At 40.1% G+C, this 14,967-nt stretch overlaps 1 protein-coding gene across 1 annotated transcript; it reads left to right on the plus strand.

Annotated features, from left to right (window-relative positions):
• The first annotated feature begins 1,928 nt into the window (after positions 1-1,928).
• Positions 1,929-14,133, plus strand: SELE (selectin E). Its single transcript, XM_055418834.2, has 12 exons — positions 1,929-2,022; positions 2,358-2,442; positions 3,280-3,666; positions 4,633-4,740; positions 5,386-5,568; positions 6,490-6,675; positions 6,773-6,961; positions 8,565-8,741; positions 9,288-9,398; positions 10,260-10,281; positions 12,081-12,153; positions 13,070-14,133. The coding sequence occupies exons 2-11, from the start codon at positions 2,406-2,408 to the stop codon at positions 12,136-12,138; spliced, it is 1,458 nt and encodes a 485-aa protein (XP_055274809.2). The 5' UTR covers positions 1,929-2,022; positions 2,358-2,405; the 3' UTR covers positions 12,139-12,153; positions 13,070-14,133.
• Positions 14,134-14,967: the final 834 nt, after the last annotated feature.

The following is a 14,967-nucleotide window of genomic DNA, read 5'->3' on the forward strand; positions in this document are numbered from 1 at the left end:
CCTATTTCATAGGCTATTGCAAGAATTAAATAATTATGTAGATGAATATGTAAAAAACTTAGAACAGGGCCTGGCACATGGTGAAGTTTCAATATATGTTACAGATTATAACTGGGGAGTCCAGGACACATATAGTAAATGAAATAGGGACTGTACCACCATTGGAGGTATTTTTAGATATTTGTGAACTAATGAGAAAGGAAAAAGACAAACTTAATTTAGTTATGAAAAATCATAATAGTAAATGTAGTTATCTTGGGCTGTTATGACTAACTTCTATTTTCAAAATAATTATTAGGTACTTTATTATTGTGTCAGATGAAGATCTGCCTACAGTACACATTTTTAAGTGACAAATCATGTGTTCACAACTTATTAAAAATTAACATACATATAGATTAACAATATTAATATTAACCCAGCTTCACATCTTTCTCTAAAATCTAAACAAACACTTGTGACTGATTACTTTCCACATTTACTGAGCAACAGCAACCACATTTACAAAAGTAAAGTTTGATAAAAAGTTAAAATAATGCTAACATCTGGAAAATACAGGACAGTGAGAGGGTGGATGGTATATATTCTCTGTTAAAAGTCGGGCATATTTAGGAGCTAAATTAGCTAACTGGGTTGTTCATTTACTTTTTAAGTCAGTTGTACTTATTGGAATTTTTCTTCTCTTTTCCTGTTTGGTTTAGGTCTTTATGTACACAGAAAGAACCAGGGCGCTAACAAGTAATGAGAAAAATAAACTTATGTCCCCCTCAACCCCCTCGCTACTACTTCGTGTCTGCTGAGAGGACATTGCTAGGTGTCCTATTTTTAAAAGCTGTAACCGTAGAATATTAGCTTCACTTGATCTCTACAGAACATGGAAATTAGAAGATTCCCTTTTACTGTCTCTACCATTTGAATTAGATGGGATGCAGAGATGGGGAATGGTGACTGTACTGTACATAATCCCCCCAAAGAAATGCCAATATAAAGAGCAGGAATCAGTGATATTATATATACATATATGAAGGTGATAACTATACATATAGTTACACTTGACACAGAATTCTTTAAACTGTGTTCATTTTACTATAAAAGTAGTAGATGGTCATTGCAAAAACTGCAAAATGCTGAAAATAATCATGAAGCTTATAAAAATAACCCCTAAATCCTGCCCTCTAGAAATCTACTGTTGACATTTTGATACATTAAAAAAATTTTTTTTTTATTTTGCAATTCACATTTAAATTTTTCAAACCAAATTTGATTCAATTAAATGCAAATATGTATAGTTTTCATCTTTATTTTCTCACTGAACAAATCACGAACACTTTCCAGATGGAATATCTGTTTCTCATTTTTCTTATATTTAAGAAACAAGGAATTATTTCAGACATGTAAGCAGGAGATACTATTTCTAGTAATTTAGTCAAAACTATGCATAGAATCTGAGGGTTAACATTTATTTCATGATTAACATTACCTCTTTGAGACAGTGTACCTTAAAATGAGTTGAGCTGGAAGGTGAGAAAGAGAAAAAAAAGTGAGTGATGACCCATTATTGACTGGTATGCAGTAAGAAAATCAAGAGTAATAGCCCATAGATAACAAAACTATTCTTAGTTCACTTCAGTTGATAAAATTCTGATTACTACCACAATTTCAGGAAAGGGACTGCTAATAAGCCACGTTTTAAAGCTTTCTAAAGACATGGATTTTATGTTAATAGAATTAAAACCGTGCATTTGTGTCATATTAATAGAATTCATCTAAAATAAAAAGGCACATTAAAAAGGAGAATTCATTTTGACATCATTGAAATTTTTAGCACTGTGGAATTGCTGGGAATTCCTTTTTACTGGGTTTGGACATATCTTGGTATTACTCACAGGAAGCGAGCCATTCTATAAAGGATGGTTCCAGCAGGAGCAGGGCTCTACTGTTCTTGGCTGACCTCACATCAAACCTGCAGGAGTGGCACAAAACAGAAGCTGCAACAACACAGAAGGAATCTGATACTGAAGAGTAAGTGCAAGAAATCTTTATAAGAGCAGTCTTGACCATGAAGCACAGATCATAAATATGAATAGATATGCAAAACGCCTTCCAAAGAAGATCCATGCAGGCTCTTATTGTATTCAGACTAGTTAAAACCTGACTTTTCTTTTTGACTGAAATGATGACAATCTTAACTTCTGTATTTATTTCCTTGGGCAAACTTCTTTGAAATAAACCTTGTGGCAAAAGATTATAATCCTTTAAACATCTTTTGATGCGACTCTACACATCATTGTAGGATGATCTGGGTATCTGGTAGCCTGGGAATTCATTCTATAATTAATTTTGTACTTCCCCCCCAGAAAAGCATTTTCAAGTCTAATCTTCGGATCAAAAGAACTCTTGAAGTCATGATTGCTTCACAGTATCTCTCTGCTCTCACTTTGGGTAAGTCAATGTCTGTTGATAGACTAAAATTTCTTATCTTTAGCACTACTAGCATTTTGGACCAGATAAGTCTTCCTTGTGGGGGGCTGCCGAGTGTAACGTAGGTTGTTTAGCAGCATCCTGGGCTCCTCCTCATAATGTGCTGTGCCCTGGGCTAGGAGCCATTTACCTCTTTGTGTCTCAGCTTCCTTAGGTATAAAGAGCGATCACAAATAATCTATTTCCCAGAGGCCTTTTGAGGATTCAATATCATGGCTCATGTAAAGTGCCTCAGACAGTGCTTGGTGGTGCATACTTAGTGCTCAAAAAAGCTTAGTTATTTTGATTATTATTCTACTATTAGGTAGGTGTATTGATAGGTTATAGTGGGTAAAGCACCAAGTGGAAGGTCAATTACAAAAGAGAAACACAGTAAATGGTAGCTTCTCCATTCGTACCCATTTTTACTTTGGAAAAAATTTTTCCAAGAAATTCTTACTTTGGAAAAAAAATTGAATCATCCCAAAGGCCACTAGGGGGATTCCCTGCTGGCTCAGCAGTAAAGAATCCACCTGCAATGAAGGAGACATGGGTTCGATCCCTGGGTCAGGAAGATCCCCTGAGAGAAGCGCATGGCAACCCACTCCAGTATTCTTGCCTGGAGAATCTCATGGACAGAGGAGACTGGCGGGCTACAGTCCATGGGGCCGGAAAGAGTCAGACATGACTGAAGCGACTGAGCAGGCACGCACACAAAGGTCACTAGATGCCAAAAATACGACAACAAAAGATTCAGCTAACAGAGTCAAACCACAGCAGGGCTAAACTTCCCAATTCCTTTCATGTTTTCCCCCTTAGTGCTTCTCCTGCTTAAAGAAAGTAGAACCTGGTCTTACCATGCATCCACGGAAATCATGACTTTTGAGGAGGCCAGAGATTATTGCCAGAAAACTTACACAGCTCTAGTTGCAATTCAAAACCAGGAAGAGATTAAATACCTGAACTCCACATTCAGCCATTCACCAAGTTACTACTGGATTGGAATCAGAAAGATCAACGATACATGGACCTGGATAGGGACCAATAAGCCTTTGACCGAAGAAGCCACAAACTGGGCTCCAGGTGAACCAAACAATAAGCAAAGTGATGAGGACTGTGTAGAGATCTATATTAAGAGAGAAAAGGACTCAGGCAAGTGGAATGATGAGAGATGCACCAAAAAGAAGCTCGCCTTGTGTTATAAAGGTAGGGAGTCTGGGGCAGCAGTGGGAGGGAGATGTTGTGTGTGAGCATCTTGATAGATTGTTGACTGTATACAAAAACTGGTCTCTTTTGTGTGGATTTTATGTTCTAAAAAGATACAGTTTTTAAACATTCTATTTAAAATGTTTAAACAACTGAAATTTACCTCTTTTTGCTTCTTTGTTTGAGTGTAGTTAAGAATGTATTTATTTATGTATAGTGGTGATTTAGTTGCTAAGTTGTGTCCAACTCTTGTGACCCCATGGACTGTAGCCCACGAGGCTTGGAGTGGGTTGCCATTTCCTTCTCCAGGGGTCTTCCCCATCCAGGGATTGAACCTGAGTCTCTTGCATTGCAGGCAGATTCTTTACCTACTGAGCAACCAGGGAAGCCATATATAAGTATAGACCTAAATATATGCATATGTGTATATATAAATATAGGCTTCCCCAGTGACTCAGTTGGTACAGAAACCACCTGCAATGCAGGAGACTCAGGTTCAATCCCTGGGTGAGGAAGATCCCCTGGAGAAGGAAATGGCAACCCACTCTTGCCTAGAGAATCCCATGGACAGAGGAGCCTGGCAGGCTACAGTCCATGGAGTCTCAAAGAGTCAGACGTGATTTAGCAACTAAACCACCACATACTTATAAACAGTGTGTATGTACACGTATAACACACTTTTTAGTTACTTGTTATTTATTTGCAGTAGGAGAATTCTCTAAAATTTGTGATAAAATGAATTTTCTATTTTGGGTGCCAGTTACAGTTACTACCTCTGATAGTAACATCAGGGTTTGAAATTTTTGAGCTTAAAACTCAGCTTGGGCATTTCATCAAGCACCTCCGTTAAAATCTCTGACACTCTGTATCATTGGTGACATCCCTGTTACACACTGTTGATCCCAAATTCCAAGAAACTCAGTTGAAGCATAATAACAATAGTCATCACGATTGTCTTTTCCACAGCTGCCTGTAGCCCCACACCCTGCAGCAGCCATGGTGAATGTGTGGAGACCATCAACAACTACACTTGCCAGTGCCACCCTGGCTTCAAGGGCCTCAAATGTGAGCAAGGTAAGGCTTGGTCTCACCTTTTCCTTCACTTGAGATTGTAAGAGCATTTTATGTTCTAGCTGGTTTTGGCGTCAGGTCTGCATGCTTTCCCTTCCTTGGAGCATATGGAGTCAGGAGGTTGAGAGCTGAAGCTGTGAAATCAGATCTTCCTGCGTTTGAATCCAAGCTCCCCCACTTAGTAGTTATGGCACCTTGACAACAGGGAGGTAAACTCTCAAGTCCCAGGTTTCTCATTGTAAAACAAGGACAATAGAGTACCGACTTCATAGGCTTGTGGTTTGGATGATGTGAACAAATGCAGACATGACATTTTCATAGTGCCTGCTCTTTGCTAAGTCCCTTCAGTCATGTATGACTCTCTGTGACTCCATGGACTGTAGCCTGCCGGGTTCCTCTGTCCATGGGATTCTCCAGGCAAGAATACTGGAATGGGTTGCTGTGCCTTCCTCTAGGGGAACTTTCCAACCCAGGGATCGGACCCAGGTCTCTTTTGTCTCCTGCATTGGCAGGCAGGCTCTTTACCACTAGTGCCACCTGGGAAGCCTGGTGCCTGACATTTGATAAATAGTAGTTCTGGTGTCCAGGGTTCTTCTCACGTGCTACAGGGTGAGAGAGGAGCAGAACTGATTTGTTTTCCTTTTTCAGTTGTGACCTGTCAGGCACAGAAACATCCTGAGCATGGACATCTGGTTTGCAACCCTCTGGGGAAATTCAGCTACAATTCTTCCTGCTCCATCAGCTGTGCAGAGGGCTACCTCCCAAGCAGCACAGAGGCCACTTGGTGCATGTCCTCTGGAGAGTGGAGCACTCCTCTCCCAACCTGCAATGGTAAGTCTCTCTCAGAAAGCATAGAACATTCCCCAATTCATCTCTCATCCCCTTGGTTTTTACCCAACTTATGCCATTTTCAGCACTTCAGGCAAAATTCCTTCTAAACTTATTCTAATTAAACAAGTTCTAATTCAACTTGTTCTCTCAGCCATTGTATATAGGACCATTATGGTACCAGCTGGCTTTGAGAAGAGTTTTGATCCTGTATTTGACATGAGTGTTTCTGAGGCTCTCGTGATGTGTAAGAGAACACAGAACTGTGGAACTGCCCTCTCAAAATCTGAAAGACTTCCCCTCTCCTTTCTCTGTTTAATTTCATCCATGAAATTGGACCATTGAAGATCATGATAACCAAGCAGCCTCAATATATCCTTTTCTCTCTGTTTTATTTTTCTAGGCCAAAGACAGAAAAACTTTTTCCTCCAGGTCTTATTGTTTAGTCACTAAGTCATGTCCAACTCTTTTGTGACCCCATGGACTGTAGCTCCTCTGTCTGTGGGATTTCCCAGGCAAGAATACTGGAGTAGGTTGCCATTTCCTTCTCCATCCTCCAGGTCTTGCTGGGCTAAAATTAATGAACGTTCTGTGTATGCTGGGATTTGTTTTTTTAAATCACAACTAGTCATAAATCCTAATCTAGAATCTGCTATTTTTCTTTGTTTGTGCCTTTTGTAAAATAAGGCAGGTAAAACAATCAGGAACAATTTAGCATAGTCAAAGTCAATCAGAGAGGATGAAAATATCAAGAAAAAAACATAAGAACTTTATTGTGGGTATGCATGTCCCCAGAAGTTAACCTCAGGCTTTGAGTTCTACCCTCTGAAGGTAGTTTCCTTGCTGTGCTATAAACTCCAGTTCAACAAGAAGTGAATATCTCACTCTTCTTCAAAATTTCATGGTGTTCTTTCAAATCCCTAGTGGTTAAGTGTGATGCTTTGTCAAATCCGGACAACGGAGTTGTAAACTGTTCCCAAAACCATGGAAGCCTCCCATGGAACACCACCTGTACGTTTGAGTGTCAGGAAGGATATAAACTCACTGGACCCCAGCACCTACAGTGTACCTCCTCTGGGATTTGGGACAACAAGCAGCCAACTTGTAAAGGTAAGGTGCTTCCACATCAAGATTTACTATAACATCTCACCTATTCTCCAGATGGGCAAGTCTGACCTGCTAATATAAATTGGGACATGTGTTGCAGCTGTAACCTGTGCAGTCATCAGCCGTCCTCAGAATGGCACTGTGAACTGTAGCCACTCCTTGGTTGGAGAGTTTGCCTTCAAGTCATCCTGCCACTTCGCCTGTGCAGAGGGCTTCACATTGCAGGGGCCAAGCCAGGTTGAATGCACTGCCCAGGGACAATGGACACAGCAGGTCCCAGTTTGTGAAGGTAAGCCTGAGAGTCTCCTTTCTCAAAGAACAGCAGTCTGCAAATGTGGGCACTTAAAATGAAACCAGCTGCCTACATTAACTATAATAATCAGATCTGATGGGCAACAACCATCTTATGTTTTTGAGATGCATATAAAAGAACTGATGCTTGTCCAGAGAAAGGACTGTGTGGAATAAGAGTGGATGCTTTGCTGGTTTCTTAATTGTTCTGGGCTTGTATAACTTTTCAACTCCATGGACTGTAGCCCGCCAGGCTCTTCTGTCCATGGGATTTCCCAGGCAAGAACACTGGGGTGGGTTGTCATGCCCTCCTCCTGGGGATCTTCCCAACCCAGGGACTGAACCCACATCTCCTGGGCTCTGGCACTGGCAAGTGGATTCTTTATTGCTGGGTCACCAGGGGGCTACAGTCCATAGAATTGCAAAGAGTTGACACAACTGAGCACACACGCAAATATATAAATATATTTAACTTTATAAACATTCGAGTAAGCAGAAATCTTAAAGGGAAATCACATTAGAAAATTTACAAAATAGAATTATGAGAACATGTTGTTGTTATTGTTTAGTTGCTAAGTCGTGTCTGACTCTTTCAGACCCCATGGACTGCAGTACTCCAGGCGTCCCTGTCCTTCACTATCTCCCGGAGTTTGCTCAAATTCATATCCATTGTGTTGGTGATGCTATCTAACCAACTCATCCTCTGCCACCCCCTTCTCCTTATGATTTGACTCTAAAACTCTTGTCATGCCCTTCTTCTGAAACTGCTCATAACTAGCAGTGATTAAAATGTTTCAAGTATAGTCTCAGTTAGAGACGCCCTTAAAACATACATAAGCACTAAAATTTAGTTTAATAAAGCAAGAGCAAGGATATTGAAAACAAGCAGGTTTCACTATCAGGTACTAACATTTTTGTAGCCAAATACAGCACAGAGTTATTTCTTGTGAAAAAAAAAAAAAACCACAAGACAAAAACCAAACTGTAGAGCAGATAAATTTGATGTGGCTGCCTTCTTATCTTCCTTTCTTTTTGGCCTCATCTGTAAGTACTCAAGACTCATAAGTTGCTCCCTGGCTACCTAAAATCTTTCTCCCGACCCTAACTTCATCACATGTCAGAACAGAGCTCAGGAGCCTGTAAAAGGCTGTCTAGCATCATTGTCAACAGAGGGACTGGAATTCAAAGGAAACACAGCCATCTTACCATTTGTCAGGGGACTAATTAAGAGGCACAGCCATGTCCTCTTTACAATCCCATGGACTTCAGCCTGCCCTGCTCCTCTGTCCATGGAATTCTTCAGGCAAGGGTATTGGAGTGGGTTGCCTTTTCCTTCTCCAGGGGATCTTCCTGACCCGGGAATCGAACCTGAGTCTCCTGCACTGAGGGCAGTTTCTTTACCAACCGAGTCACTAGGGAAGCCCAATGAAGAGGCAGCCACATAAAATTTATCTGCTTTGTAGATTGCCCCAAAGGACTTGATTCTAATTTCCTACATACTGAAAACTATGTAGTACATAATTTATTGGTGACTTTCTGTCAGTTTCAGAAGTCTTCCAGAATATTTTTCTTAACTGCTACCCATATCCTATCATTTTCAGTGGTACGATGTTCACGTTTGGACGTTTCTGGAAAGCTCAACATGAACTGCAGTGGGGAGCCCGTGCTTGGCACTGAGTGTACGTTTGCATGTCCTGAAAGATGGATGCTCAATGGCTCTGTAGTGCTGACCTGCGGTGCTACAGGACACTGGTCTGGGATGCTGCCAACCTGTGAAGGTGAAGCACTGAGTGATGGTGGTTTTCTGGGGCGGGGGAATCAGAGAGAAGAAAGGGAGCGAAGGAAGGAAGCTATCTGGCCACAGTAATGAACTATCCAGTACATCCAAACCAGGAAGGTCAGAAAGGTTACCCAGGTTAACATTTAATGGATGGATATTTATTTCATTTTATGGAAGAGAGAAAACAGGAGTGACATGTTGATGGAATTTTGATAATTGGAGAAAGGAGAGCTAGTGGGAGAAATTGGAGGGGGAAAGCAAAACGAGTGAAAAAGAGAGAAAGAGAGACAGAGGTTAACCAAGGTGTGCAGTAAAAGCTTGGCAAGTTAGAGCTCTGTCTGACCGTGCTGGGAGATAAGCTCACAAAGAGGTTTGGGCTGATCTCAGAGGCCTTTAGTACCATGTCTCTGCCTCATGTATTGGACTAGATGACTCTTCTGCTTTGCACATTATAACCAGTGTACAACGAAAAGGGCAAATGGACAGAACAGGAAGACTTTAAATTTAATTTCTTCTCATGACCATTCACCCCCTGTTTCCTTAGCTCCCACTGTGTCCCAAACTCCCTTGGCAGTTGGACTTTCCACTGCTGGAATCTCCCTTGTGACAATACCATCACTTCTCTTCTGGCTTCTGAAACGGCTTCAGAAGAAAGGTGAGGGCATTTATGAACGTACTCCAAAAAAGTTTTTGAAAAAAATTTTTTTTCTCATTGATGAGTCATGCTGTCTCTCACAGATTTAAAAAGTAATTAGAATCAAATCACTAGTCATTTAATGATAAACATGGATAAACTGCAGGATAAATAAGCAGAAATCTAGGAAAAGAGTTTTAATATAAATTTTCATATGCTAACATTGTACAACTCCAGGGGATGCTATTCACTTTGAACCCTGTGGTCCGAGGAGTTGCTGCGCTGAGGCTGCCATAATTAGTGTTCCTGGGAAAATGAAGAAAACATTTCTAAAAATTGTATTTGGAATATAGGCTTAAATTTGGGAGCATCTCAGGAAATATGCAGTATTCTTGCCAGGAAAAAATCATAGATAGGGGATCATGGTGGGCTACAGTCCTCAGGGTCACAAAGAGTTGGACACAATGGATCAACCAAGCACACACAGAGACTATGCGAACACATCTAGCCACGCTCTTGATCTGTTTGGCCTACAGAGTCTTTAAAATTTTTTGAACTAAATTCTGACATTTATGAAATAGGAAATTTCATATCAAATCAGATTTGAGATTTCTCATGGCCAACTGGAAGACAGACGAACTTGGCAGGTGGAGCCCATAGGCTATCTGCCTGCCTTAGGAAGCTGCTGTACCCTTTGCACGAAGGTACACTTTACATTCGCCCTGCCCTGTTGTCACCAAGATATGTTTGTGTTCTGATCATTATAAGGGCCTTGAAGGCCTTGAGTTTGCAATCCCTGATAAATAGAGTCATAATGTTTCAGGATTTAAAATGTCCTTGAAAGTCATTTAGCCCAAATTAATAGTTCTCTTTCTCTTGCAGCAAAAAAATTTTCTCCTGCCAGGTAAGCTCCATTCTTGACTTTAGGTTGGTGCAAAAGTAATTGTGGTTTTGCACTGTTGAAATTTGCTGTTTGATATTGGAATACATTCTTAAATAAATGTGGTTATGTTATACATTATTTTAATTCATATTTCTCACTTCATGTGTTTTTGCTAATGACGTTGTGTGTGTTAAGTCACTGCAATTGTGTCTGACTCTTTGGAACCCTATGGACAATAATCCACCGGGTTCCTCTGTCCATGGGATTCTCCAGGCAAAAATACTGGAGGGGTATTTCCAACCCAGGAATCAAACCTGAATCTCTTATGTCTCCTGCATTGACAGACAGGTTCTTTACCACTATTGCCCCCTAGGAAAGCCCCATTAATGGCATTGATTGCTGTTTATTTATTTATTTATAATGAAGAGCAATTGTTTCCTACTCTGTTCCTGCTCTTTTTAAAAAATTAATTAGTTTATTTTAATTAGAGGATAATTTCTTTACAATATTGTGGTGGTTTTTGCCATACATCAACATGAATCACCCACAAGTGCACATGTGTCCCCCCATCCTGAATCCCCCTACTCAGAGCACCAGTTTTGAGTGCCCTGCTTCATGCATCAAACTTGCTATTTTGGACTACAGAAATGATGTTAGGCAAAACTCAAAGCAATTTAATGGGTTGTAAAGCAGTGGAGACAACTTGCAACATCAACACACTTGGCCCAGGAACTGCTAATGAACATACAGTGCAGTAGTGGTTCAAGACGTTTTGCAAAGAAGGCAGCCTTAAAGATGAGAAGCATAGTGGCTGGCCATCAGAAGTTGACAACGACCTATTGAGAGCATCACCAAAGCTGATCCTCTAACAACTAACTACGTGAGAAGCTGCCAAAGAACTCACTGTCGACCATTCTATGGTCATTTGGCATTTGAAGCGAATTGGAAAGGTGAAAAGGCTCAATAAGTGAGCTAACCGCAAATTAAAAAAAAATGTTGAATGTTGTCTTCTCTTATTCTACACAACAAAAAATGTTGAATGTTGTCTTCTCTTATTCTATACAACAACAGCAAACCGTTTCTCAAACAGATTGTGACATGTGATGAAAAGTGGATTTTATATGACAACCAGCTCAGTGGCTGGACCGAGGTAGAAGCTCCAAAGCACTTCCCAAAGCCAAACTTGCACAAGAAAAGGTCATGATCACTGTTTGGTGGTCTGCTGCCTGTCTGATCCACTACAAGTTTCTGAATCCCAGTGAAACTGTTATATCTGAGAAGTATACTCAGCAAATTGATGAGACGCACCGAAAACTGCGCCTGCAGCCAGCATTAGTCAACAGAACGGGCCCAGTTCTTCTCTACATTGCTGGACCACACATCACACAACCAATGCTTCAAAAGTTGAACAAATTGGGCTATGAAGTTTTGCCTCATTCACCATATTCACCTGACCTCTTGCCAACCAACTAGCACTTCATTAAGCAGCTTTACAACTTTTTGCAGGGAAAAATGCTTCTACAACCAGCCTGAGGCAGAAAATCCTTGCCAAGAGTTCACTGAATACCCAAGCACAAATTTTTATGCTACAGGAATAGAGCAACTTATTTCTCATTGGCAAAAACGTGTTGATTGTCATGGTTCCTGTTTTGATTGCTAACGATGTGTTTGAGCCTAGTTATGATTTAAAATTCACAGTCCGAAACTACAAATACTTTTGTAACAACCTTAATGTAAAACATGCCTTTGAACATTTTACACATTTTTCTCTTCGTGTTGGAAACCAGTGCTTTACCTTGGTGCTGTCATGTGTTCCACAGCAGCTGCTCAAGTCTGAAATCAGATGGATGCTACTCAACACCTTCCGAGTTAATTTAAGTCCAAAGGAATCAGGTAAAATCACATATGGTTTTGAAAAAAGACATCTTCTCCACATATTCTATTGTTCCTTGAACCCTCCAAACCTGCTAGTTTCTAGGGGGGGAATCACCACCTTGGTGTTATTTTATGGAAAGTTGTTTCTCCTTTTTTTTTTTTTTTTGTAGGAGAGGAAAGGAACAAGAATCTTGCCTTCAATGAGTCATTTCATTTATGAACATTAATAATAATAATGATAGTTAACCATTCTATGGCACTTACTATGTTCTAGGAACCACTCTAAGCTAGGAATTCTAAGAGATAAGGGCTATTGTATTTATTATTATATATATGAAGAAAATGAGGCACAGGGAAGTTGAGTAATGTCTAAAATCTCAAAACTATTAAGTTATATAGTCAGGAATCAGACTCAGGCAGTCTGGCTCTAAAATCTGTATTCTTAACAACACTCTGCTTTGCTTTGTGAGATTTCAAGTCACCTCTGAATAGATTTTTTAAAAAATTAATCGACATTTTTTGTGTATGCAGTTTAAGGTTTACAGAAAAAAATCAGTAGAAAGAACAGAGTTCCAACATACCTCCGTCATACACTCTGATTTCCTCTATTATTGACATTTTATATTAGTATGGTATTTGTTAAAATTGATGGGCCAGTTTTGATACATCATTATTAACTAAATCCCACAGTTGACATTAGGGTTCAGTCCTGGTTCTGTACATTCTATGGGTTTTGACAAATATATAGTGACATGTATCCATCATTACAGTATCGTACAGAATAGTTTCACTATCCCAATTGAATAGGATAGTGTTCATATTTGAACTAGCCTTGTGAGAGTACACACAGTTGTCTGTGCTAGAAGGGGAATTTTGTTGTTACTGTTAGTATGCAAAATATTAAGGATCCTGATGTCATGCACTCTCATTGCAGGAGCACAAGCAAATTAGGGAACTAGAGCAATACCCTGAAGATGGCAGAGACAGAGAGGTCTGCTTGGGTCTCCAGCTCTTCTCTCCTACTGCATCCACTGGCTACATTTACAGGTGGGGCCATGGTACCCATGAGGACTTCAGTGGACAAAATCCAACGAGCATGTCCAGTCGGCCACCAAAAAAGACTCGATTCTCTCCTTTCCAGTGCTGGCTACTGGAAGGAAAAGATATTCTTGCCCATGCAAAAGCAAAGAGACTAAGGCTCTAGAATCTCAGAATTCCTTTCCTAACTCACCCTTCACTCACTTTGCAATCTTGTGGGATAATACAATATTTAGTGGCACTGTTTCTTTCTTTTGTCCCTCATGGTGACTCTGTAGTTGCTGTCATGGGGATGAATAATAATTGTCAAGAATTTAGAGGAAACTAATTGGTCACAGATATTCTATTATAGACTTGGGGGGAAATGACAAAAGTTTAATGTCACAGGGTGATGACATGTGAAAAGTTGTTAATCGTGAAAATTCTATTTAGCACAGCAAGTACAGTCTCAATCACTTTGATCCCTGTGGGATTCAGTGTTTTTTAAAGTGTTTTTACCTTCCCAGGTGGCACAGTGGTAAAGAATCTGCCTGCCACTGCAGGAGATGCAAGAGACGTGGGTTCAATACCTTTGTAGGGAAGATCCCCTGGAGAAGGAAATGGCAACCCACTCCAGGATTCTTGCCTGGAAAATCCCATGGACTGAGGAGCCTGGTGGGCTATAGTCCATGGGGTCGCAGAGTTGGACACAACTGAGCGACTAAGCATTAAAGTGCTTTTAGAGGTTGTGTTCTTTTTGCTTGCATTGAATATAGTATAAATGCCATAAGTCTTAATTCAGTACAAGTATTTTAAGTTATGATTTTAAATGTTTTAAGTATGTATTTATTAAGCTTATGTCATACCTGGGCTTACCAGGTGGCTCAGTGGTAAAGAATCCATCTCCCAAGCAGGAGCTGTGGGTTCGATCCCTGAGATACAAAGATCCCCTGGAAAAGCAAATGGCAACCCACTCCAGAATTCTTGCGTGGAGAATCCCATGGACAGATAAGCCTGGTGGGCTAGAGTCCACAGGGTTGTAAAACAGCTGGACACAACTTAGTGACTAAACAACAAATGTCTACAATCACAACTATTGTACTTAACATGGCACTGTAAAGTTTGATAATAAACATGTTTATATTGATCCTGTGTAATGGCTCTTAAAAATCTATTTTACTTAGGTAAAACTCACATACCATAAAATTCACTGTTTTTAAATATAAAATCCAATGGATTTCAGTATATTCACAAGACCCTGTGACCATCACTGCTATCTAACTCTGGAGCATTTCTATAACCCCCCAAAAGAAACACAGGACCCAATAGTAGTCACTCTCCATCTTTCCCAGCCCCTGATAAATACCTACCTACCTACTTTTTCCTTCTATGAATTTACCTTTCTGGACGTATGTGGCCTGTTGTGTCTAGCATCTTTTGTTTAGCATAATGTTTTCAAGGTTCAGCCATTTTTTAACCATGTGTCAGTACTCCATTCCTTTTAATTACTGAATAATACTCTACTGTTTGAATATGCCTCATGTTCTTTTTCCATTCATCAAATGATGGACATTTGGATTGTTCCTGCTTCTTGACTATTGTGACTAACACTGCTATGAACATTCACACTCAAGTTTTGGAGTAGACTTACGTTTTCAGTTCTCTTGGTCATATACCCAGAAGTGGAATTGTTGGGTCATATGGTAACTTCATGCTTCACATTTTGTGGAATTGCCAAATTGTTTCCCAAAAGGGCAGCACCCTTTCACAATCCCACCTGCAATGTACGAAGGTTCCTATTTCTCCACATTCTTT

This window comes from Moschus berezovskii, chromosome 17 (genome assembly GCF_049115385.1).
Source record: "Moschus berezovskii isolate FMDL1 chromosome 17, NW_MosBer_1.0, whole genome shotgun sequence".
Lineage (NCBI taxonomy): Eukaryota > Metazoa > Chordata > Mammalia > Artiodactyla > Moschidae > Moschus > Moschus berezovskii.